The sequence below is a fragment of the Primulina tabacum genome, chromosome 10 (assembly GCF_025594145.1).
Source record: "Primulina tabacum isolate GXHZ01 chromosome 10, ASM2559414v2, whole genome shotgun sequence".
Classification (NCBI taxonomy): Eukaryota; Viridiplantae; Streptophyta; class Magnoliopsida; order Lamiales; family Gesneriaceae; genus Primulina; species Primulina tabacum.
In genome coordinates this window covers 10241848-10268479 of record NC_134559.1, presented here as the reverse complement: position 1 = coordinate 10268479, position 26632 = coordinate 10241848, and the positions used below count along the sequence as shown (strand labels likewise).

Sequence of the window (26632 nt, the reverse complement as noted above, 5' to 3'; positions counted from 1 at the left end):
GTCGAGTCTGAGATGACGAGTCTAGAGTTGATTTACAGTTTTATATCGATACATGTCTTTCAGATTTGATACATGCTATTGATATGTGTTTCATGCTTTTATATATATGTTTTTATATGACTGCATGTTTACATTGTTTATACTGGGATTGTATTTCTCACCGGAGTTATCCGGCTGTTGTCTTGTTTGTATGTGTGCATGACAACAGGTGTGGCAGGATCAGGATCAGGAAGAGGATGAGAGATTATGATTAGCGTGGAGATCCGGACTTAGAGTAGATTGATTTTCAGTACTTGATGTAGTAACTGAACTTGAGTGTGAGATAAATAATGTTGTACAAGACTTGTACTTTTATATTGACATGTATATCAGAGTGTTTATATTACGTTTCCGCATTTGCATTTTAAGAAAAAAAATTTATGTCCCACATTTCTTAATTGTTATATTGATTCTTAATAATGATTAAGAAGACGAATTAGGTTCGGGTCCCCACAGTCCAATTGGTCGCAGAGCAATAGATCCTTTAGATTGAGATAGAAGATAGTGAGCGGGGTAGATTGAGTTTTCTTCCTTGCTTTTACATGTTAGCAATCTATTATGTTCTACTGCTTTATAATGCATATTTATCTGTTTATCTGACTTGATTTGGAAACATGTGTTGTTGAAAATGAATCAGAACCGATTCTTGATCAGCAGTAAGATGATCAGAGGAGGACTGAAACAGGTTTATGGTATTTGGTTGCTAACCCTTTTGGTAATCAGATATGCCTCCTCGAAGAGTACCTGAACAGGGTAGTACATCTGCAAATCCGATGGATGTGACAGCAACTCCGATGGAAATGTTACTGAAGAGGTTTCAGTCGTTTAAACCGCCAACCTTGAAGGGATCAGAGACTTCTGTTGACTGTGAGTGTTGGTTAGATGATATTGAAATGCTGTTTGATTCGTTGGATTACACAGATGAGCGTCGAGTCCGATTGATAGGGCACCAGTTGCATGATGTTGCAAAGAACTGGTGGATTACGACAAAGAGAGCATTGGAGCATCGAGGTACGACTATTACCTGAAATGTCTTTAAAGCTGGTTTTTATCAGAGATTTTTCCCAATGTCGTACATGAAAGACAAGGGGGCAGAGTTTGCCAATCTGAGACAGGGTCAGTTGAACATTGAGGAATATGTGACCAAGTTCTCTACCTTGTTGAGATTTGTTTCACATGTGGCCGAAAATGAGGAAGCTATTACTGATCAGTTCATCAATGGTTTGAACCCCGAGATTTTTACATTGGTGAACACTGGGCGACCGAATAACTTTGCTGACGCCCTGAATAGAGCAAAAGGAGCTGAAGATGGTCTGATGAGACAGAAAAGAGCTTCATATGTTCCTCTAGCACCGAGACCACAGCAACCTCCTCCCAGATTTGAGGGTGGCAGCAGCAGTGATGGAAAGAAAGATTTCTGGAAAGCTCGAGGAAAGCAGTTCAAGAAATCAGGGAGCAGTTCCTCTAGCTCCGGTGGTTCTCGACAGAGCCAGAGTTATACTGGGGTGTATTGCAGAACTTGCGGAGGGAGACATCCGACCGAGCAATGCCAGGGACTGACTGGTAGTTGCAACATATGCAGACAGCAGGGACATTTTGCTAGGGTGTGTCCACAGAGAGGTTCACAGAGATCTCAGGGAGCGGAGTCATCTGGATCAGTGGCTCAGACAGGTGGACGATCATCAGCTGTTCATTCCTTTCAGCCACCACCGACTACTCCGTCACAGCAGAGGCCAGGAGGTAGCCAGACCGTGAGCCAGCCTCCTAGACAGCAGGCCAGAGTATTTGCTTTGACAGAGGAGCAGGCCCAGGAAGCACCAGATGATGTTGTTGCAGGTAACTGTTCTTTATATGGTTACCCTGCTTATGTATTGATAGATACGGTTGCTTCTCATACATTTATTTCTGAAAGATTTGCATTGAGTCAGACATTGCCTGTTGAGTCATTATCATCTGTAGTGTCTGTCTCTTCTCCTTTGGGGACATGTTTGATATCAGTGAATTCTGTGAAACATTGTTTACTACAGTATGATGGGCATGAGATTGAGCTAGATTGCATCGTACTTGGGTTGTCTGATTTTGACTGTATTATCGGTATTGACATGCTTACCAAGTACAGAGCTACAGTTGATTGTTTCCACAAGATTGTGAAATTCAGACCTGATATGGCTGATGAGTGGAAATTCTACGATAAGGGTTCTAGATCTAGAATTCTTTTGATATCTGTATTGTCTATGACTAGATTGTTATAGAAAGGAGCAGAGGGATTCTTTGTATATTCAATTGATTTACTGAAATCGAGTCCATCATTGGCTGAATTGCCAGTGGTTTGCGAGTTTGCTGATGTCTTCCGAGATGATATTCAGGGTTTTCCTCTGATTAGAGAGATAGACTTCAGCATTGAATTGATGTCAAGTACAGTTCCGATTTCTAGAGCTCCGTACAGAATGGCACCGATTGACTTGAAAGAGTTGAAAGAGCAGTTGGAAGATTTACTGGCCAAGGGTTACATCAGACCGAGTGTTTCGCCTTGGGGTGCTCCAGTATTGTTTGTGAGGAAGAAAGATGGTTCTATGAGACTCTGTATTGACTACCGGCAACTGAACAAGGCTACGGTAAAGAACAAATACCCTTTGCCTCGTATCGATGATTTATTTGATCAGTTGCAGGGTTCTTCTGTTTATTCCAAGATTGATTTGAGATCTAAATATCATCAGCTGAGAGTCAGAGATTCTGATATCTCGAAGACAGCATTCAGAACCAAGTATGGACATTATGAGTTCATTGTCATGCCGTTTGGTTTGACTAATGCTCCAGCTGTATTTATGGGTCTGATGAACCGTGTATTCCAGAGGTATCTTGATGATTTTGTTATTATCTTCATTGATGATATTTTAATTTATTCGAAGAATATGATTGAACATGCCGAGCATTTGAGAATTGTGTTGAGAACTCTGAGGGCTGAGAAATTGTATGTCAAACTGTCGAAATGTGAGTTTTGGTTGAGACAGGTTGTATTTCTGGGTCACATTATATCTGGAGATGGGATTTCTGTTGATCCTAGCAAGGTTGAAGCTGTGATCAGTTGGCCTAGACCGACTTCTGTACCAGAGATACGCAGTTTTATGGGTTTGGCAGGTTATTACCGACGATTTATAAAAGACTTTTCGAGTATTGCTAAACATATTACTCAGTTGACTCAAAAGAATGCTCCATTTATTTGGTCAGAAGACTGTGAGTCCAGTTTTCTTGAGTTGAAGAAGAGATTGACCAGTGCTCCGATCTTGACTATTCCATCAGGTACTGGTGATTTTGTGGTTTATTGTGATGCTTCTCACAGAGGGTTGGGATGTATTCTGATGCAGCGGGGACATGTTATCGCTTATGCTTCGAGACAGTTGAAGCCACATGAATCTCGTTACCCAATTCATGATCTTGAATTAGCAGCCATTGTATTTGCATTGAAGATATGACGACATTATCTCTACGGTGACAAGTTCGAGATATATTCTGATCATAAAAGCTTGAAATATCTCTTTTCACAGTCAGAGTTGAATATGAGACAGCGAAGATGGCTTGATTTACTGAAAGACTTTGATTGTGAAATCAAGTACTATCCGGGAAAATCGAATGCAGCAGCTGATGCACTAAGTCGAAAGGTATGCTCTTTATCCTTATCGACGATTGGTGTTTCGAATTTGATAAAAGACTGCTGTTTGTCTGGATTGGTATTTGAGACAGATTACAGACCGATGAGATTATGTGATGTTCAAGCCACTTTGTGAGTTCTCGTACAACAACAGCTATCAGACGAGTATTGATATGGCTCTTTTCGAGGCGTTGTACGGGAAAAAATGCAGATCCCCTCTTTATTGGGACGATATCTCTGAAGTTCCTGAAATTGGACCTGACATGATCAGAGATATGACTGAGAAAGTAAAGCTGATTCAGAAGAGAATGAAGGCAGCTCAAGATAGACAGGTCAAATATGCCAATGTTCGACGTAGACCATTGGTATTTGAGGCAGGAGACCGAGTATTCTTGAAGATTTCACCTTTCAGAGGAGTTGTCAGATTTGGCAAGAAAGGGAAGTTGTCTCCACGTTATATTGGGCCATACGAGATTCTCGAGAAGATAGGAGATCGTGCCTATCGACTCGCATTACCGCCTTCTTTATCTGGGATACATGATGTCTTTCATGTATCGTTATTGAGGAAATATTTTTCCGATGCTTCACATATCATTCAGCCAGACGAGGCAGAACTTGACGAGACACTGAGTTACTTTGAGAAACCGATCCAGATTTTAGATCGTAAAGAAAAGCAGCTCAGGACGAAGACTATTCCGCTTGTGAAAATTCAGTGGAGTCGTCATGGCATTGAAGAAAATACCTGGGAGACTGAGTTTGATATGAGGCGGAGATTCCCAGAGTTATTTCACTGATGTGAGTGCTATTTAGCTTCTGTTACATTTCTTTCTGATATGATTTGATTGCTTGTGATTTCGGGGACGAAATCATATCTTGGGGGGGAGAAATGTAATGCCCGAGATTTTGATTTTGTTAATCCGAGATTATTGATTTTATACTGATATGATTACAGACGGGCTATTCCGAGACCCGATTGGCCAAAGCATATGAAGGGTGCATATTTGGTACAGAACTGTTGGCGCCCGAGCGGTAAAAAAGGGCCGCCCGAGCGCCAATGCATCACAAGAATGGATTTTGAACAGAGAGTCTAGCGCCCGAGCGGTAGTTTTGACCGTCCGAGCGCCAGTGCATAACAAGTTAAGTGTTCGGGCAGAAGGTGCGGCGCCCGGGCGGTATTTTGTGACCGCCCGAGCACCAATGTGCAATCCAAAAATATTTGGGCAGAACATCCCGCGCCCGGGCGCTAATTCTGGACCGCCCGAGCGCCGCCTGAAATATGTGAAAAGAAGACACGTAGCTTAGACATGCATTAGGATATATATATATACATATATCCTTCAGAATTTGGCAGAAACGAAGAAAGAGGAAGCTCGAGAAAATCCTACGAAAATCACTACGCTTTTATATTTCAATCCGTCCGTTAGATTTTGAATCCGACTTCAGTACTGTGTTCCTACCGACGAGAGTTTCAACTGGACGTAAGTTTTCTTATGTTTTGATACCATTTGAAATTGTGATATTGAAGGAATCAGATATGATTAATATATGATGTTCTTGATGTATTAGACATCGTATAATCGAAATCGGATTGAAGAACGGATACCGTATATAATTTTTATGATTTTCTGAGTTGATTTGATTGAGATTTGATATCAGATTTGTATTGTATCGATTATGAGATGTTGGAATTGATATCTAACTGATATGGTATTGCTGGGTATATTGAGACTGTACCGTTATTCTGTTGAAACAGAATTTGATTTAGTTATAATTATATCCAGTATTGATATGACTTGTATATTGATACGATACTTTCGATATTGTCATGGCCAGATTGAGTATTGATAGATTTTGAGTCCGAGACTTCGAAGAGTCAGATTGAAAGAAAGAAAGGTATAAATCAATGTTGATTCGGAATTGCACAACTCGAGTTAGATTAACTTGAGTTTCCCAAAATCACATACTGAATGATTATTGCATTGATATTTGCAATTCTTGATATTGATATGCTTAGTCTATTGATCTATAGTAAAGCATGAGTTAGAGTTGGGCAGATCCGCCTAGTCTTTGGCAGAATCGCCATGGCAGAACCGCCAAGTCACTGGACTTTTGGATATATATCGATATACTGAGGAGAAGACCGACTCCTATTGCAGATCTTCGATATAGACCGCCAAAGTCTGGGACTAAGAACGTACCACCATCTAGCTGGGGTAAAGTAGATGGGAGAACGTTGCGTTCTTATTCAGATCGGGATCCCTAGATTAGAGATGAGTCGAGTCTGAGATGACGAGTCTAGAGTTGATTTACAGTTTTATATCGATACATGTCTTTCAGATTTGATACATGCTATTGATATGTGTTTCATGCTTTTATATATATGTTTTTATATGACTGCATGTTTACATTGTTTATACTGGGATTGTATTTCTCACCGGAGTTATCCGGCTGTTGTCTTGTTTGTATGTGTGCATGACAACAGGTGTGGCAGGATCAGGATCAGGAAGAGGATGAGAGATTACGATTAGCGTGGAGATCCGGACTTAGAGTAGATTGATTTTCAGTACTTGATGTAGTAACTGAACTTGAGTGTGAGATAAATAATGTTGTACAAGACTTGTACTTTTATATTGACATGTATATCAGAGTGTTTATATTACGTTTCCGCATTTGCATTTTAAGAAAAAAAAATTTATGTCCCACATTTCTTAATTATTATATTGATTTTTAATAATGATTAAGAAGACGAATTAGGTTCGGGTCCCCACAGTCCAATTGGTCGGCTGGGCCTCCATAAGTCAGTTTACAGATAGTTGTGAATTTTTAAAGCAATGATAGGACTTTTCTTCTTGATTCATCTTCCCTCCATTTAAAATACATATCAGATGATTTTCCAAATCATTGACTATGCGCAAAAATAACTATTTTCTCCTTTGGAATCGTCGTCGGAACATTTCATCGGTATACACCGGCTCATTAAAGAAACAATCATTGACACGTTGAGTATGACCAGTGGCACATTATTTGTTAATTAACTTTTTTTTTACCACTCCCATAAGAACTTTCCGATAATTCAGCTAGTTTGTGTTGATGTTGTAGTACCATCATAATGTTTCATTAGGATCCAATGTTGTATGACGATTTGTTGTCTTTGGGAATGTTTTCTATATTAAATTGACTTGGATCTTGAGACATTTTGGAACAAATGATGTGTTACAATTAATTTAATATTAAATTTTTATTTAAAAATAAATGGTACAATATATCAAAACGAAAATGCGACGAATTAAAAACTAAAATAAATCACATGAAAAATATAAAATACATGACAAGAAAACACAATTTACAAACCACATTAAGTTAATAAAACAAAAAAATCTATTACATGTTCAAAATTTTTTTATCTGTTCACATATCACGAGATAGTTCTGAACTTAATTTGTCATGCCTCGTGTGTCAATTACAAGGATTTGTTGTGCTTGGATGATTTGTTCCCCTTTCTTATTTTTATTATGTCTCTCCAAATGTGCTAGTGACTGTTACAGAGTCTGAATCGCTTCTTCTATTCGGTTCATTTTTTCTTTGCCTTTCCTCTTTTGCCTTCTATCCCATCGAAATAAACTAGGCTTCGATATCCTCTACATCAACAATTTTGTTTGGATTAGACGAGTCAATATGCACTCTTGATAATTTGGAGGTCCTTACCTTTTTTGCAGCCCGATGGCATGATGATTGTGGAGCATACGTTGGACTACCTTTTACAATCTTCCACACATGTTCATACTATAAAACATTTTTATAACTACTCTTGTATTCGTTTGTCACCATAATCAAATCCTTATCACTCCATCCACTTGGTCTATCACTGTACCATTTATTCTAGATTTCATTATATATATATTAACGATCTTTTTCACCAAACCCCGATGTGTTTTTGCTTTCTTCTCAGTTCTCTTTTTAGTTTCATTGTCTCGATCGATATTGTAGTATGATACGAGTCGTTTCAAAAAAGACTCGCCCTTCTGGCCATTACCAATTGTCGGGTCTTCGCTTATGATTGTGTAGGCTGTTTCAAGGAGCTTATCATTTTCTATTGTACACATTGTTAGCTTGCCTTGATATCCATCCGATTCGTGGCCCGTCTCGTTTGCCTAGTTGAGAATAATATTTTCAAGTTCTATTTTTAATGAAAATTGAGGAAATTGTTAATTTTGGGCTAAAGAAAGTTTTTATATCCCTATCAGTGTCACTTGTATCAACACTAGCCTTTATTGATTCATGTGATTGAAGCGGATAAATTCCATGAGACGGAGTGTGGGTTGCATTGGTTGCATGAAATATTGGTTACTCTGCCAATATTTCGGGAAACATGTATAGAAAGGAGCTCGAGAGGCGTTACTCCAAAAATTTGGATAACTCTGGAAATTCTGAGAATAAGGTGGTGGATATAAAAAGGATTGGAAATTTCGTGGATATTGTGTAATAAATGAAAATTAATACTGTTTTGGATTAGGTCGAACTTAAGAATTTTCACGACTTGTATTTTAATACTGTTTTGGATTAAGTCGAACTTAAGAATTTTCACGACTTGTATTTCATCGATATTTGGAGAATTTATCAAATCTCTAAAAGGCTTATTGAAGTTTTTATCCATTCCAAATAAAAATTTGGTAAAATGTTTTTTTCCCTGGTACAAAGATTGGAGAAATGTCCTCTATGTTGGTATGCACAGCGAAAAAAAACAGAGAGCTGCTGCTCTAATATATTATATAAATTTTTTTTGATGATAATATGACTTCAAGGTAGTCATATTTATACATAATTCATGACTTGTAAACTTCCTAATTTAATTCTAATAGCTGAATACTATATCTTAATAAATAATATTTGACTATCTAGAACTTTCTTTTGTGTATCATGACTCTTAGATAACTTGAGAATATAAATTTATTTTAACACCCTTGCTTAATTTATAATTTTCAAGTTATTCTTATGCTCCTCAAATTTCTCAAGACTGACTGGCTTTGTAAGGATGTCCGCTTGTTGTTCACTTGTATTGATGTAGTCAAAGCTTATTTCTTCTTTTCCAACCAAATCTCTTACAAAGTGATGACGAAGCTCTATGTGCTTTGAACGGGCATGGAACACAGGATTCTTCGTCATCGAGATAGCAGATTTATTGTCACAAAAAATTGTGGTTGCATTTGTTTACTTCAACTGCAGATCTTCCAGCAATCTTCGTAACCAAACTGCTTGACATGAAGCTTCAGTAACAGCTGAATATTCTGCTTCAGATGATGATAATGCAACTGTCTTTTGCTTTCTTGAACTCCAGGAGATCACATTTGAACCAATGCAGAAAATGTAACCTGGTGTGCTTTTTCGATCATCAACAGATCCTGCCCAATCACTATCTGAATAGCCTATCAGGTTGCACTCATCTTCTTTTTCATACAAAATGCGTTGCTTCTTTGTCCCTTGAAGATATCGAAGTATCCTTTTTGCAGCTGTGAAGTGATTCTTGCTTGGATTGCTCATGTACCTGGATACAACACTAACTGAAAAAGCAATATCAGGTCTAGTGTGAGTAACATAAATGAGAGATCCAACTAGACTCCTAAAAGTTGAAGCATATGCTTGTTCGAAACCATCTTCCTGCATGCAATTTCTCATTGAACATCATCGGTGTTGAAACCGGTTTACACTTTGCCATGTGAAACCTCTCAAGCAAGTTCTCAATGTATTTTTCTTGTGAGAGAAAGATTTTTCCTTTACTTTGCTTGACTTGAATTCCCAAGAAATATCGCATTAACCCCAAGTCTGTCATTTCGAAGTTGCTCATCATTTTCTTCTTAAAATCTTCAACCTCTTTCTCATTTGTCCCAAAATAAATCAAGTCATCAACATATAAGCAAACAACAAGAAAATCGACTTCATTTTTCTTGATGTAAAGAGAAGGCTCATTAGGACTTTTCTGAAAGCTATTTTGACGAAAGTATTCGTCAATTTTCTTGTTCCACGCTCGAGGAGCTTGCTTTAAGCCATAAAGTGCTTTTCGAAGACGATACACTTTATCCTCTTTTCCTTTCACTTCAAAACCTTGAGGTTGCTCAACGTAAATTTCTTCATCGAGTTCTCCATTCAAAAAGGCTGACTTCACATCTAATTGGAAGACTTTCAACTCAAAATGTGTTGCAATAGCAAGTGTTGTTCTAATCGTTTCAATTCTCGCCATCGGAGCAAAAGTTTCATTAAAATCAATACCGGGTTTCTGGGAATATCCTTTTGCAACCAAGCGTGCTTTATATTTCTTTACTGAACCATCTTCATTGTACTTGGTTTTATAAATCCATTTCAAACCAATGACATCCTTCTTTCTTGATAAGACCACAAGCTCCCAAGTCTTGTTCTTTTCAATGACATCAATTTCTTCTTTCATGGCATTGATCCAAACCTGCTCCTTTGCAGCTTCTTGGAAATTCTGTGGCTCACAACAGAAAAATGCGAAATCACAAGACTCATAAACATCTGTCAACAATTTTATCTTTCTTGCAGGCCTTTCGGAATCATCTGAATCCTCATCACTTGATAGATTAGAACCTACTGAATTTTGAGGGATTGATGGTGAATTCTAAATCAAATTATCTTTGTGAAATATACCTTGAGTTGACAAAGGCTCAGAAAATTCAGCATTCAAATTTGGCACATCAGGTTGCTTGCTCCACTCTCATGCTGCGTTTTCGTCAAAAATAACATCCCTTGAGATCATTAATCGTCGAGTATTTGGATTGATTAGCCTATAGCCCTTTGATTCATCATTGTACCCATAAAAACAAATTTTTCACCTTTTTTGTCAAACTTTTCTTCGACTTACTGCAGGGATATGAGCATAAGCTATGCAGCCGAAAATCTTCAAGTGATCAATTACAGGCTTGCGCTTACTCCATGCCTCAAACGGTGTCTGATTTCGAACTACTTTTGTTGGAGATCTGTTAAGAATATATACAGCACTGTTCACTGCCTCTGCCCACAAATCATTTGGCATATTCTTCCATTTTAACATGCTTCTAGCCATTTCAACCACTGTTCGGTTTTTACTTTCGGCAACTCCATTTTGCTGTGGACTCCGACTCACAGTAAGTTGTATTTGCATATCCATTATCCTTGCAATATCTCAAGAATGGAGAGCTTATAAACTCCCCTCCACGATCTGTCCGTAGCATCTTCATTTTCAAACCACTTTGTCTTCCTGCCATAGCTTTGAATTGAAGAAAAACTGAAAAAGCCTCAGATTTTTCATGAAGAAAGTATACCCATGTCATTCTACTGTAATCATCAATGAAGAGAATGAAATATCGTTTACCATTCGGTGAAGGAGTTTGCACTGGACCACAGATATCAGAATGCACTAACTCCAACGGTGCCTTAACTATCCACGAAGTTTTTGAAAATGGCATCCGATGTATTTTTCCATAGACACAACCTTCACAAACATTATCTTCATCCTTGATATCTGGAAGACAAATTAGCATATTCTTTTGTTTAAGAATGAGAAGTCCTTTAGTGTTCAAATGACCAAATCTCAAATGCCACAACTTTGAAATATTCACAGATTCAGATTTAAAAGCACAATTATTTTCATATGGCATTATAAGAGGAAAGACCTTATTTGCATTCATTTTCACTTCAGCGACTAAAGCATTATTTTTCTTGTCTAGTATGATGCCTTTGTCATCATTAAATGAGACCGAATAACCATTTTGCATAAGTTGTCCAACACTCAAAAGATTTTGCGCTAAACTAGGCACATAGAGAACATCATGAATATTCTTCTTGGTACCTGTTTTGGTGTAGACACTGATAGTTCCTTTCCCTTCTGCATTTTGAGCCTTTCCATCACCAAGCTTTACTTGAGAATTGAATCCAGATTCAAGCTGCTCGAATAGATTTCGATTTCCAGTCATATGATTGCTTGCATCCGCTATCCAAATACCACACATCCAAAGGCTCACACTCCACATTTGAGCTGGTGTAGAATAGTTTCTCACCCTCTTCCTCCTTTGTAAATTTTGCATCAGCAGTATTCTTGTTTTGATGCCAGCAATCTCTTTGTGAATGGTTAGGGACTTTACATCTCTTGCATCTAAACCGACAATCTTTAGATTGATGATTTGATTTCTTGCAAATAACACAAGAAGGCCCATCACTAAATTTTTGTAACTGCTCTTTCTTCTCTTCAAAAACTCTCCCATGGTCATCCTTTTTATGTTGTCGATATTGACCATAACGATTTTTTGAAAAGTTACCTTTCTTTTGTTGTGGAAGACCACTGCAATCTTTCAGAAATATCAACTTTCGATTGAAAGGCTTGCTCCATGGACTGATATGAGGATCTATTGATTCTCTGTTCATGCGCTGCCAGAGAACTCATCAACTCATGCATCGATAATTTTGAAAGATCTTTTGCTTCCTCTATGGCAGCAACACAATGATCAAATTTAGGTGGTAAACTTCTGAGAATTTTTTCAATCACCTTCTTTTCTGGAATGTCATCACCAAGACTTTCAATATGATTGACAATTTGAGCGACTCTTGTGAAAAATTCTGTCACCTTCTCGCTTTCTTTAATCAATAAAGTGTCAAAATCTCTCCACAATGCTTGTAACTTTATGGAAACTACTTTGTCATTTCCTTGAAATTCTTTCTGTAGAACATCCCAAGCATCCTTTGCCTTTTTCTTATTGAAAATGTGGGGATAAATAGATTTACTTACCCCTTGTTTGATATAACGTATAGCAGTGCACTCTTTCTTTTGATTTTTCTTGAACTCCTTCTGCTTCGTTTCGTTCCAGCCAGTAGAGCTTCCATCTTCGGGGGGCTCTTCATAAGGATTCTCAATGATTTCCCAAAGATCAAAAGAGATAAAGAAATCTCTCATTTCACTACTCCAATAATCATAGTGTTCTCCTTCAAAAATTGGAACTTCACTGGGAGAATATTTGAACATGGTAAGGCTTGAATTTCCAGCCATTTTTATACTTTGATTTACTAGACACGAATGTAAAAGAGAGAGAGAAAAAAAAAGTTTAGATATTGACCAATAATTCAAAGTAAGACCAACGCAATATATGATTGGAGATGCTACTGTTTGAGGTAGGTGAACTATGCTTTCACGTGTAAATTTTGATAGCTCTGATACCAAATTTGTTGGTATGCACAGCGGAAAAAACAGAGAGCTGCTGCTCTAATATATTATATAAAAAAAATTTGATGATAATATGACTTCAAGGTAGTCATATTTATACATAATTCATGATTTGTAAACTTCCTAATTTAATTCTAATGGCTGAATACTAGATCTTAATAAATAATACTTGATTATCTAGAACTTTCTTTTGAGTAGCATGACTCTTAGATAACTTGAGAATATAAATTTATTTTAACACTCTATTGTAGGTGCTCTAATACATTTATGCTTGCTTCATTATCTATGCATCATATCCTCATCTTCATGAGCACCAAGCTCCCCATCTATAAACTCGATCCCGAGTTCCAGTTAAAAGGCAAATATCTAAGATTGTATACATCATTTATTGTACCATCCAATTCTTGTTGATTCACAGCATGTGGGTGGAACAAGTTTTTCCAAGAACTTGTTCTGCTCAACAAGGTGAAGAAGCCTTAATTCAATTAGAAGAAATCTTCAACAAATTAATCAAGAAATCAAGAACCGAGTATTTCTGCATACCATGGTCAAAGGTTTGCCGGACCTTGGCGGTGGGTTGGGGGAACAAAGGCACGATGGCAAGATAAGCATGCGTCACAGCGGAGGAAGACATTTTTTTTGCATGAGATTATGAAACTCTATTTCAAATTCCAATTCTATTTAAAATTTAAAAAATAATAAAATCCATAATAGACGTCCACTAATACCTGGCACAAAGGTGTGCAGGGTACACACTCATATATATTATTGATCTCCTAGACATTCACTGTGAACACATATATGAACATCGTTGAAGTGACATCAACTTATTAGACGGAGTTATTTGATATATTTGAAAATTCATCCATTTGCTAGTCTATGTAGTTGTGATGTTAATTTTGATGGAGTTGAAATACACGAAAGATGATGTCATTGCAAATTCACCCGCCGAATGCCCTCAAAATCAAATCATTCTCTCCAAATCAAATTCTTCAGAGCAAGGGCAAAAATATTAAATTGAATGATTTAGATTTAAAATCTATCATTTCAAATATAATATCGCGGTTCTTTTAGCTAAATTGAAATCTATTATTTCAAATACATTATAGTTCATTTAGCTAAAATCAAATTAAGAAGATTGCATTAATGCCACTTGGAATTCTTACTATAAATAGTTCTCAAAATCAAATTATGTATTTCAAATCAAATCCTTTAGTGTACTTAAATTGATAAATTTAAAACTAATAATTTCAAATTTATTAGTTTTTTTGAATAAATCAACTCGAAAATAGATATCGAATTCCAAATAATTATTTTTTGGATCATTATAATAAATTCATTCAACATAAAATCATTTGAAATCATCCATCAAATACTTCCTAAATCCAAATCATTCCATTCAAAATCAACCAACCTCATATTTTGATGGAAGGATTTTGATTGAGACTTAGAAGAGGAAATCAAAATAAGGATTTAAAATCTCGAATCCATTACAAGATGAATTTTATCCACACACACTAAATTTTTACTATTATATACAAAACTCCAAATTCATCTATCTAAATTAAGCGTTCATATAAATAATCAACAATTGATGATTTAAAATTAAACAAAAGGGACATCTTATTTGAGCCTCTCCTATTCTGTAAACAATGTCAATGCATTCATTGGATTTTTACTGCCACCTTTTTTGAGGGGCTTATACAGAATGTTGATACATAGCATCCAAATACAATCAGCCATCGAAACAATGAAGAAAAGCTAAAAATACGACCACCAAGTATTCGGCACGCTGACCTTACACCACCCTATCTTAATAATGAAACGACAAATTAAAAATGGCGAAAAATAAAAATGAAATGACCACAGGAAATAAAGAGGAGCACAAGAGCTGTCCCAGTGTCGCCTCTAGTCTTCCCTAAAAATCTCGAATAACCAAATAAGACGAAGAGAAAGAGATTCGGTGAAAAGGGTAACACCAGCTAGTATGAGATACCATTCCCCGGTCAGCAACTTAGATGATAAATTCGAATGCCTAGAAGCAAATGCTGCAGTCTGCTAATGTTAAGTACAGTACCTGCTACTCTAAATCCTTAGTTTTGGACAGGTTTTTGGCACCATCTAAATGGAGTGAGTCCGCCAAATTATCAGATAGTTGATTTATTAATTCAGGAGAAAGGGAAGTTGACGTATTTCCAGTTGAAATGGCTCGCTGTTTGGCCTTTCTCTCAAGTAAGAACTTCTCACGCTCATCATAGAAGTTGAAGTCGTCAAGAAGGGATGTTTCCGCATCATAGTTCTTGAAAATTTTGATCATTTCAATTCCCTGTTCTAATTTCACCTGAAATAAGGAATCATGGATAAATAAATTGAGCAGGCACGGCCCTACAACTTGTCAAATACATACTCAAAACACTTGTAACAATTAACATGATTTGGTGAATAAACTTAACTGGTGGCGGGAGACAATAAATCTGGAAATATACAGTCTAAAAGTGAGAACATTCAGTCGTGCATGTGGTGCTCAAAACTAATATAACATACACCGCCACAAAAGAGGCCTTGCTTTTACTCCAGGAAATGCTGAAGGTTAAAAGTGATTGAGCAAAGTCATGGGGAGAAAATTAGTCCATAAATTTTAACATTTGATGGAAGATGGATATCTAATTAGCAAAATAAATGCATCATCGATCCACTTAAAAATAGAAAATTTATAGTTTTGTAGAGCTTTTTGAAGGTTTTCTCACAAGAATTAAACCCTCCCCATCAGTCATCTGAAGCTAAAAGCCACATCTCAATCAGCGCTAAAACGATTTTAAAAAAGAACAATTATTACATTGATCCAACAATTGAACGCTCCCTGTGTGATTCCCAGCCTCCCCACTTCCCCACCAAGGTCCAGTCCCACCCTAATATTCAAAACATGCACGAACACCTCCCCATGCTCCCTAGCCAAAGAAGTCCACTCACCAATCTAATCCACCATCATAACACAGTTCCCCCTGTCTATTACAAGTAAACATGCATAATTAATGATAGAAGTGTTTGCGTGCGCCAATTATCCAGCTAGTCCATGCAGTTTGGATAAGAGAGAAAAAAATCAAAGCAAGTGTTTTCTACACTTCCTCTCTCTAACAAGTGCTATAATCTGCCATGATGCAGTTAAGGTTAAGGAACTGCTAATGACAAGAAGCTAACTAACTTTTAGCGCAAGTCCCAGTAAATTCAATAGACTTCGCGAAAAGTAACCTTGGATCATCTACCATGCGTTCCAAATAAATTCTTGAAAAATTAAAAATAAAATCAGCACTCCGATTTTGTTCCAAGTCAAACATAATTGCATTCGTATTAAATATATATCATTACCGACATCCTAAATGAAATTCCGATTTCTTCGTTGGAGTATATTCTTGGGGCACTCACCTCAGACAATGGAAAATTCCCATTCCTCCCATCTATCCAACAATAAATATCAGTTTAAAACAAAATAAAAAAATCTAGAAGATAGCTGAAAATATCAAAGAAAGGAACCTAGCACTTCTCAAGTCTTTAAACCAATCGAAGACGACGATAATTTGAGTCAGAACTTTTTCGAATAGCTTAAGGATCTCTGGATGGATTACTATAAGTTACCAAAATCTGGAAAACATGACAAACCTTTTTAAATCAGAAAAAAAAATTCAGAACACAGCAATACCTCTTGTGAATCTCGACTGTGAGTAACAGGCTTGTTATCATTATTTTCAAGAAGTATGTGGCGGAAGAGACTGTTGGGTACATCTTTTATGATATGCCATTTGACTGGAAATCGCCCACTCCATCTCTCCTGTTGCCAATAATCAGCATCATTCTCAAAGTCAACACGTCCTACCATCTCAGCTACACCACAAAACTGCCCACTAGCATTAACCTGCAGTGATTACACAACCATTTAAAAGAGTTAATACGCTAATTATCAATGGCAAAACTAACATGTGTAACCTGCCACCAAAAATTTATGCAAGATCAAACAATTGCTGGTCAAAACAGAGGAAACAAAATCTCAAAGCAAAGCCACAGGCCCACAGGATTAAAATTTTAAACAATAAGGTAATTGGTAGTCCACATCTTGGTACAGTGACAACCCAGAAGCGAAGTCGAAAGCCCTAGAGCAATCAGACTAAGAGAGAAACAATAACTTTAAGAGGGGTGTGCTCAGTATCCTAACCCCATCTGAACAATTCACTAGAGAGGCACGTCTTTAAATAGGTCTGCCTCAAATGCCTGACAATACAATATTAGAAATCAAGAAAGAGCAACCGGAAGTAACATCCATTCACCAACATGCGCATTGCAATGTCGTATTTTGTCAATAGCGACTAGTGATGCAGAGAGGGACTTTTATTTCTGGAAAATATTTACTTAAGACAAGGTCAAACAGATGACCAAACTGTCTAATGTGGCACCATAGATCTAGTAGAAATCCAGAAAGGCACGTAACACTGTTCAACCAAAACTACTAATTTGTGAAAGTGCAATAAACTAAGACAACATAGGATTCAGTGCAAAGTAAAAGCCAATTATTCTTAGCGGAAACAATTCAGATGCACATCTTTGGGAAAAATCTGCAAATACATATGTCCAGGAAAACCAGACAACCAATGTAAATAGTATTCAATCTTCTTGCACCAAGTGGACTATTGTTCACACAATACGTAGTATCAAACCTTTTATTCCGAAATGAGTACTCCGCACTCCGCAGTCAGAGTGAATGCAAGTAAAATAAAAAAGGGTATTAACAGTTAAAATTTTTGTCAACTTACTGAGAAAAAGAGAAAGAGAGGACAATTGCCTTCTATTTTCTCTGTATCAGCGTATGCAGCATCCAGCTTCCTGTTTCCTAGAGGGGTACTGGACCAAACACCATATTTTATACTTTTATGGATATTATCTTCGCTGAAAGACTTAATGACAAAAAATTTGGCAATTTCATAGTCGATTATGAAATCTGGGGAGTTAAACTCGTTGACTTGAAACCCAGAAGTAGATTCAACATCTTTAGTGCCTGATGCAGACCCCTCGTCAGGGGAACTCTTGTCTTTTGCCTTCAACGCCCTTGGCCCACGATTCCGGTCAGTTGAAATACCTAGTGTATCAGCAGAAGTATTGATAGTGTCACGATCTCTTTCGCGTCTTCCACCTTTGTCAATAGCAAACCGATTTCGGCTAAAACCAGACCCAGAACCACTTTGGTATGAACTGCCATGAGCATAATGTCTGGATGAGGAGTTTGGCGTAACTCCAAAACCCTGAAATGCCTGACAATAAAATATTAGAAATCAAGAAAGAGGCACGTCTTTAAATAGGTTTGCCTCAAATGGCTTACAGACTATATTAAATTTCCATTAACATATTCTAAGCATCGGTAACTCATACTAGTATTCGATACTCCAAAAAAAATTCATCACATTTTATGATAGTGAGCAATATAAATTGCTGTGTGGAAAGTAACAGACCATTTCTGTGCAAAATGGTACAAGATCAAAGCTTCACATAGAGTGACTATCACAAGGCATTTGGTTGACAGAATGTTAATACAAAGCAAGCAGTATACTGCAACTTATCAGGAAAGTCAAATCAATCACCTTTATGCTAAAAATAAACAGATCTGGTACACATGAAGAATGACATGTTTGGTACATACTACATACTTTAGTGAAAGTTGTGTCCATTCTGCTAACAGTTAATAGCTTAACAGGTCAGGTCAAAATTTATTTGAAGTTCCTGGCAAAAATCATCTACACAGCCTCAATCAATAATGAAAAGCAATGACAATAGAAAGACACAAAATTCATTATTATAATTTGTCTCAATTGTGGAGGCTGCACACTCTCGAATGCATGTCTATATAGTAATTTCTATTTTTACACTATGAAAAAAATGCGTGTTTTGTAAGAAATTAGAGACAAACCTGTGCAACATTTTGCTCGTATGATCCAAGAATGCCAATTGGTTGAGGGTATACAGTTCCAGAACTTAATGGAGACATGAACCTGCTAGTATCTAGAGAACTGGAACGACTTGGCAATGGTTCACTGGATCCAAACTCCCCAGGAAATTTGTAAAGACCAAGTGTGCTATTTCCAGATATATCCCCTCCACCAAAAGATCCAAAAGGTAGATAATAACCTGATGCTGGCCCAAAAAATGTGCTGTCAATCAGATTTTCTTGACTGCTACTTCCTGCCGGCATCAACTCCGCCTGTGGAACTGAATGCAACGACGTAGCACGTGGTGGGCCAGGTGAAACAGCTGGCGGATAGTAGGGCGGATTCACAGGCAATTGGTGTGGAGAAAACAGCTGACCATCTATCATTATTGTCGATAGAGGGCTAGGCAATGGAGGAAACTGTCCATATGCCATCGAGGAGTCAAAGCCATAGCCCGGAGGGTAGAAGAGGGAAGAATTTTCGTTGTACATTGCCTTAAACGTGATGAAACACATTTTAGCATCCGACTGTTCTATGTTTCAGTAAAAAAATATCGACGCAACAAAATTATTTGCACCCACCGTGGGTATGATTTGCAAGTTATTGGCGTTGTCCCAGCTACCACTGCCATTGTCAAAACCTATAAAAAGAGAAAGTTGATTGTAAACCTAAGCCACACAAAGAAGAAGCAGGAACAATACAAGAAATATAAAAACATAATGGTGCTCACTCTGCAGCACCTGACTGACTGGCTTTTCCTCTATATTTTGTACCTCCTATTTTAAAATATGTAGTCATGTTGGCACCAAGAAATGAATATAGTTTCCAAGTATAACAGCCCAAAGACATTTTCTACCAATTTTCTTTTTCAAAAACTGAGACGAAACCAAATTTAAGTCTCCAGGTTCAAAATGAGTCACATTTAAAGGTGCCCCTCGTGCCTGAAGCGCGCTTTACAGAGAAAAAGAAAAAAACCCTAGCCCTGCTTCTTCTCAAATAAAAAAAGAAAACCCTAAAGCCCAGCCCAAATACTGTACTTAATTATGCGCGAAAAAACTCTAGGCCCAGTACGCCGTCCCAAAACGTGTGTGATTTCCTCCCTAAAATCTGCGATTAAAGTTGAGGCTCCTCCCTAAACTCTAGGCGCATCATCTTTCTCTATTACAACGACATTCTAATTTTTTTTCCAGATTAATCGATCTCTTCCTTCCCAATTCAAGTTGTTAGTTCTTTACACACTATTTGAAAACATTACATATTGACAACCAGATTGCACAGTTTGAAAGACTAAATTCCAATTCCACAATCACTCCAACCCTCGACTACTTTATCCTGCAACTAAAATTGTCAAGTTATGAAAATATAGCTAGGAAAATGTTTGATGTGCCTTACTTTGCTAAGGGGTGCACACTTCACCTTGTGTCTTGTGCCTAAGGCTCCAGGACACATTTGCGCCTTAGATAACTATGACCACAACCGTGGAAAGATGTGTTTCCCACTGTAAATTTCAATTGATGGAAGTCTCAAATACCGACATAGAAGTTCATCGATGGAAGATTTTAAGTCCCCAATTTTATATGTGAGTAACAGTGACACTGTGATGCATTACACGCACTAGAAATCATGTTTTTCATTATTCACAAAATGCCACAATTATCTTACTATAAGTGGTCAGTAAGCATCAGTGAATATGAGAATAAAATTCTCATCCTTGCACGAACAGGACTAATTTCCTATTTTATCATTGAATGTGAATGTTTCCGTACATACTGACTACATAGTACATCGCAATAGAGATAAACCAGACCACTAACCTCCAAAATAGTAATTCTGATCTTGAGGTTTATATGAACTGAATGGATATGTAGTCAGAGATCCACTAGTTTCCGAAGTTGCAGGCATATCTTTTGCGTTTCTTGAAGCCCCCGATATCGCAACATTTGGAGGAGGATTTGCAGAAATAATCCTTTCATCTTTTGGTGAAAGTGGCTGATTATATAATCAGATAGAAAGGAAAATAAAGCAAATCATCAAAGTTACTTCAGTTCAAGCATATATCTATAAGGGCAGAAAAACCAAGTAAAAAGATGCCTGGCTGATAACTCACCTGTTCAGTCAAGTTATGCAGCTCAACAGTTCTGTCGCCTGCATCACCAAGGCAATCGGTAACTTTTCAAGAAAGGAAATAAAGGTCGCAAGAGAAATATCAATAAGCTACTTTTAATAGTACAAACCTTTCAATTACAAGTCAAACTTATATATACGTCCATGAAAATGAAGACTGGGTTATTTCATAGAACTCCAAAAATATCATGACACGTGATGATGTGCAGGTCAATCGGTAACTTTTCAGGAAAGGAAATAAAGGTCGCAAGAGAAATATCAATAAGCTACTTTTAATAGTATAAACCTTTCGATTATAAGTCAAACTTATATAGAGGTCCATGAAAATGAAGACTGGGTTATTTCATAGTATAGTACTCCAACAATAATAATGATGATGTGCAGGTAAAATTGATACAGATAAGGGTGCAAAAAGGAAATATAAGGCTAAGAAATGCCTTCGAATACGGGCGACTGAATCTATTTACCATGACAGGTGCCAGTTTAAATGAATAAAAAAATCAGCATGCTAAGCAATAGATAGGACCATGGAAGGAGTAATTATGTGCCCTGATGGTTATACTTCATCAAGGATGGCTGAAATCAAACTAAGCATACAAAAGTATTTATTAATATTTCATGGATCGAAAGCACATAGGCAAACACACAAGATAGAAATTAAAATTATAAGAATCACTGTTTAGCATGAAATTCATCCTAACTACTTTTTCTATTTTAAAACCGTATACTGAGCATCATTCGGTTTTTGGTTTTTAGAGAATTACTAAATCATGCAGAGTAACTAACAAGCTCGATTTGATGTTGATCTTTTCTTATTCACATCAGAACACCAGTTTTTAAAATTACAAATTCAGTAGTAGACTTCTCCTGGGCCTTAATTTCCATAACCAACCCCAAATCTGTCAACAATGAAACTTATTTACAAAACCCAAATTCACCCAAAAAAAAAAATTTAAACAAAAATCAAAAAGCAAAAATCAAACGCAGAAAAGCAAACATAAGAACGAACAATTACAAATTATGCTCAAATTTCCCTAATTTATGAGTAGTTCTGGGCTTTACGGCTCAAATCCGGTTTACACAGTGCATGCAAGAAATCGAGAAATAAAAATGCAATCTAAATTCAGTTCTGAAGGAGTGAAAAATAAATAAAATTGAGACATACAAGAACATAGAAATAATCACAAAAAAAAAAACAGATAAGTGGATAACAACGAACCAGGAGATGAGATGGGGGCGAATCGATCGAGGCTCTGCCGATTCGTTTCTTCCATGGAACCCAACCAATTTTTAACCAAAACACACGAATCAAAGGGTAGAAAAAAACAGCCAAAAAAATCAGATCTATCCAATCCAACAACCAAATCGAAGATCAATCGAAACGAACAAAAAGATTTGAACCAAATAAACCTAACTGTACGTGAATAAAAACCCTCGAATTATTCTCAAATAATTGGAATTATCGAAGTTTTGGGAGAATCTAGAAGGGAAAAAATTGCTTCGCGGGAGGGTTTGAAAAACACACACACACACACCAAAGGGTTTTTTTTTCTCCTTTGAGTGACTGAACACCAAAGGGTTTTACAGAGCCATACTATTACCGTATTTCATTTCATTTTTATATAACTATTTTATTTTATTGGTTATTATTATTATTTATTTCTTTTGGACTTTTTAAATTAAAATTTCGCATACCTCTTTTAAATAATCATTAGATATATAAATTCCTAATTCAGTTGGTTATTTTTATATAGTTTATCGTTACCAATATATAGGTAAGGATAGAAAAATTTAATTATTTTTTATTATTTTGAAATAGTGATAATATACGGCATATCAATTGCATTATGCATATATGTTACGAGCTGACCAAATAAATATATGATAATTATTACTTATGGACAAAAGGTGATTTAGTCGATGAATTTTAAAAATTAAGAATTGAATATGACAGATTATAAGAACCAGTGTCCGGATCACATATGTTACATTATATGTGCATACAATATAAACTTTATCTAACATTATGTAAAAAAATAATATTTTCCCTATAATTTTATGGATTCTAAAAAGGGGAATTTGCCAAAAAATTCCTATTCTCGTTCTCAACATTTTCTTTACTCCCTACCCCCACTAAACTTTGTTTCAACTCCCCATATTTATAAAATTTCCAATTTTATCCTTATATCTTTATTTTTAAATAATTGATTTTTCTTTAATAATTAATGGCTCATCATGCTTCCGTAAAATAAATTAAATCTTTTACCTCTTTGACCGGAGTACCACTGGGTTATATCCACCGTATTTTACGAACTGCTCCTCACAGTCCAACCACGCGATCGCAACCGATGGTTACCTACGTAGATTTCTTCAGTAGTACTTGGCACAACCCTAATTCGTTTCCTACCTTAGGGTGTACAATAAAAGATACAATTTTGAAAAAAATACATGAGAGGGGCTAAGAGCAAAGATCTCTTTATTCAAACACAAACATTTATTAATACATTGAAACCTCCTGTAGAGGAGAAGGAACTTGCTTAGCTACTTATAGTAGCCGAACTTGAAAAACACATAAACTAGAAAGATAAATATTACAATTTATTGTTGAAAGAAATAAGGAAAATATTCGATGATCTTCACTTCTTTCTTCCTTCCTTATTTATAGAAGGCTTCTTTGGATTTGAAACTCGGATTTCAAATCTTAATAAGCCTTTACAGCTTGCATATGGACCTTGTAGTGGTTGAGTGGTCCATTGGGATGGTCCCTCCATCTTTCTTGATTTGTCTTTTTCTAGATTATTAATCTAGAAATCAACTTCTCATTTTCTTTCATTTCCCAGTGATACCAGTAGAAATGAGTCTGTAAGAGATCCGATGTAATCTCATTTCCTTTTTCTTGGAAATGTTTTACTAGCTCACTAAGAGCTTTCATCTCTTTTCTCTTGTATTTTATCCTTCTTTTTAGAACCTTCATATATGTGTAATACATTTTCTTTAGGTTTCTTTCTGGTGTGTTTTACTGATTCCCATTTACCCTTATTTATAGTATGTTTTATGGGTCCAGTTTTCTTGTCTTTTTATTAGATTTCCTTTATCTTTACAGATTAGGAATCCAATGTCCTTTGTCATTTTCCACATATTATTGGTGGTCCTTGTTCTTTTTCCATCGATTATTGGTGGTCCTTGAATTCCACTCACATGATTTTTCACATGGTGATCCTTCTTTTCTTGGTGGGATGATCACATGTTTCTTTTAACTTTGTCGATGAATCTTTGGCTTTTTGCTTCCTCGAGGAAAATGTGATTGTGGTCCTTCCCTGCTTGTCCTTGTTTCGGTAAAATGTTTCGATCAGATCTCGGTTTGAAACCTTTACCGAACTCCGGTTCTTTCTGATTCTGGCATTCAGGACAGATGTTTTCTGACCATCTTCCTACATGTGTCATATTGCAGAATTTCCGACGAGTCTCTTTACTTGCCAGGAGCTTGTTGTTCCACAGAAGATTTCTTTTCTTTTCAAATATTTCTTCTACAAAACTTGTGGTTTTTTCTGTCATTGTATTTAATAGGAACGATCCATTCAAAGAATTTTGATAAAATTTGAATGGAAACTTGACTTTGTCCATCTCAATGAGACAGACCCATAAACCCCATACTCTTCTGGTTGAAATATCGTCTTCAGTTATTGAAGCAACCAGGGATGTTTCTTCTGTCGGAGGGTCCTTGATAAATTTCTGAATATTTGTATCAGGCCTCCTTAACTTGATGAAATGAAAGGCTTCGTGTGAACCTTTCCCTGCTGGTTCTGGTGCTGCACTGAAAAAGTATAGCTCCAAAACATCTCCTCTGGACAAATAATCGTTATTCGCCCAAGTTTCATGAACATCTTCCTGAATCCATTTAGGTAATCCTGAAATTTCCGGAAAGCTGGGTGAGATGGTATAAAGTGAGGCAAGAGCCCCAAATTCGTACGATGCTTTGACCTCCTTGGGAATATGAATTAGGTTTCATCCATACCCTATGATATTTTCCTGAAACATCAAACCTATTGGTAGCTGGGTTAATGCCAACTCTTGTTTTTAATTTCTCTCAGTTCTGTTGGTAAACCTGAAATGGAGAAATTGTAACTTCATTAGTACCAACCTTAGATTTGCCTTTGTCAGTACGAGTCCTAAGGTTGATCTCTCCCTCTTCAATCCCCGAGGTGGAGGGTTGACTTGAGGACTCAAGATAAGGATCAGGAGTCTCAATTTTTGTTTCAGCCGACTCATCTGGAGATGATCCCGACTTAACACTTGTGCTAGGGGTATTTGAATCCCCTGCTCTAGGTATAGAGTCCTGTACTCGAAAACTCTCCATTTGGGAAACCAATGGCTTCTCAATGCCTTGGAGGATAGGCCTTTGTGTTACAGACCATAACTGAGTATAAGCCTGTAAACATCCTGTAATTCGATCAGAGACAACTCTCTTATCGGCTTGTTGTAGTCTTCCCGCAACTTCTGCATTCAAGACCAGCTTGTTAAACTCATTTTGAAGCATTTCAAGGTGTTCCCTCAAATGTCCTTTGCATCTTGATGATGGCATCGATATCACCGCTGTCCATCTCTTGTTAAAAAATCTACAAGAATATTTTCATTATATTTTATTATCACAATATCAAAAATATAATTCTGACATAGTGTCTGCCATCTTAATAATCTGGCCTTCTCAGGTTTAGACTCAATTCTATTCTTTAAGAAAGCTTTTACCTGTGTGTTACCAACCTCAAAGTAAATTTCTTTGCAAGTAAAAATAATGGTCATTTTTCAAATGCTCTTTTTACTGCATAGAATTCCTTCTTGTTGATATGTCATCTGATGGCTTCTGCATCTGAGAAAACCCACTGCAATATCTGCATGGTTGTTCTCCATCTGGTGTGAGCTTAGTAAGAACTGCTGCCCACTAATGATCACTGGCATCAGTATATAATACCAGATCATCTTCGTCTTGAGGAATAGCCATTTTTGGAAGATTCTTACAAATCTCCTTTAAATAGCCAAGTCCTTCTGTGTGTTCTTTTGTCCATATAAATCTTGCATCTTTTTTCAATAATGGACTGAACACTTTCCTGTGTTTTGCTAGGTTTTTAATAAACATCTCAGCAAAATTAACAACTTCCCAAAAAACTTTGAAGTTGTTTCTTGTCTTTGAGACTTTCTGGAAAATTCTGAACCTTTTCGACTATGTGATCTTGCAGAATTATTCATGACTCATCGATTTCAATTCCGAGGAATTCAATCTTTCTTGTTGCAATGACTGCTTTCTTTTCAGATAAAATCAGTCCTTCTTTTTTACAAACCTTAGAAAAAATCTCCAAGTGTTTAACATGTTCATCCATATTTCTAGATGCTATTAGAACATCGTCAATATAAACAAACATAAATTTAAAATAATCTTTAAAAAGATTATCCATTTTTCTTTGAAATATCTGGGGTGTAATTAGCCAATCTCATTGGTAATACTTCCCAAATATAATGTCCTTGAGGTGTGGAGAAAGCTGTGAATTTCTTGCTTTCTTCCTACATCCGAATTTGATAAAATCCAGACTTACAGTCCAACTTAGAGAATATCTTGGCGTTGCGTATGCAACTAATCAAGTGTTCTCTACT

At 36.6% G+C, this 26632-nt stretch overlaps 1 protein-coding gene across 2 annotated transcripts; it reads right to left on the bottom strand.

The window, feature by feature from the left end:
• Positions 1-14498: 14498 nt before the first annotated feature.
• Positions 14499-22571, bottom strand: LOC142505130 (YTH domain-containing protein ECT4-like). Of its 2 annotated transcripts, none has more exons than XM_075617969.1 (8): positions 22206-22571; positions 20970-21007; positions 20677-20851; positions 19444-19502; positions 18844-19356; positions 17696-18190; positions 16591-16803; positions 14499-15234 (listed from the first exon to the last, which is right to left on the bottom strand). In XM_075617969.1, exons 1-8 carry the CDS (start codon positions 22258-22260, stop codon positions 14974-14976), a joined length of 1809 nt encoding a protein of 602 aa, XP_075474084.1. In that variant the 5' UTR covers positions 22261-22571; the 3' UTR covers positions 14499-14973. The 2 variants fall into 2 exon arrangements, with proteins under 2 accessions (XP_075474084.1, XP_075474085.1); XM_075617970.1 differs by having other exon boundaries at positions 17696-18181.
• Positions 22572-26632: the final 4061 nt, after the last annotated feature.

Coding starts and splice junctions, on each gene's coding strand:
- LOC142505130 (XM_075617969.1), bottom strand. CDS start 22,260: ATGGAAGAAACGAATCGGCAGAGCCTCGATCGATTCGCCCCCATCTCA. Junction 19,357..19,443: donor ACTTGCAAATCATACCCACG/GTGGGTGCAAAT, acceptor ATCACGTTTAAG/GCAATGTACAACGAAAATTC. Junction 16,804..17,695: donor CTCTCTTTCTCTTTTTCTCA/GTAAGTTGACAA, acceptor TAATCACTGCAG/GTTAATGCTAGTGGGCAGTT.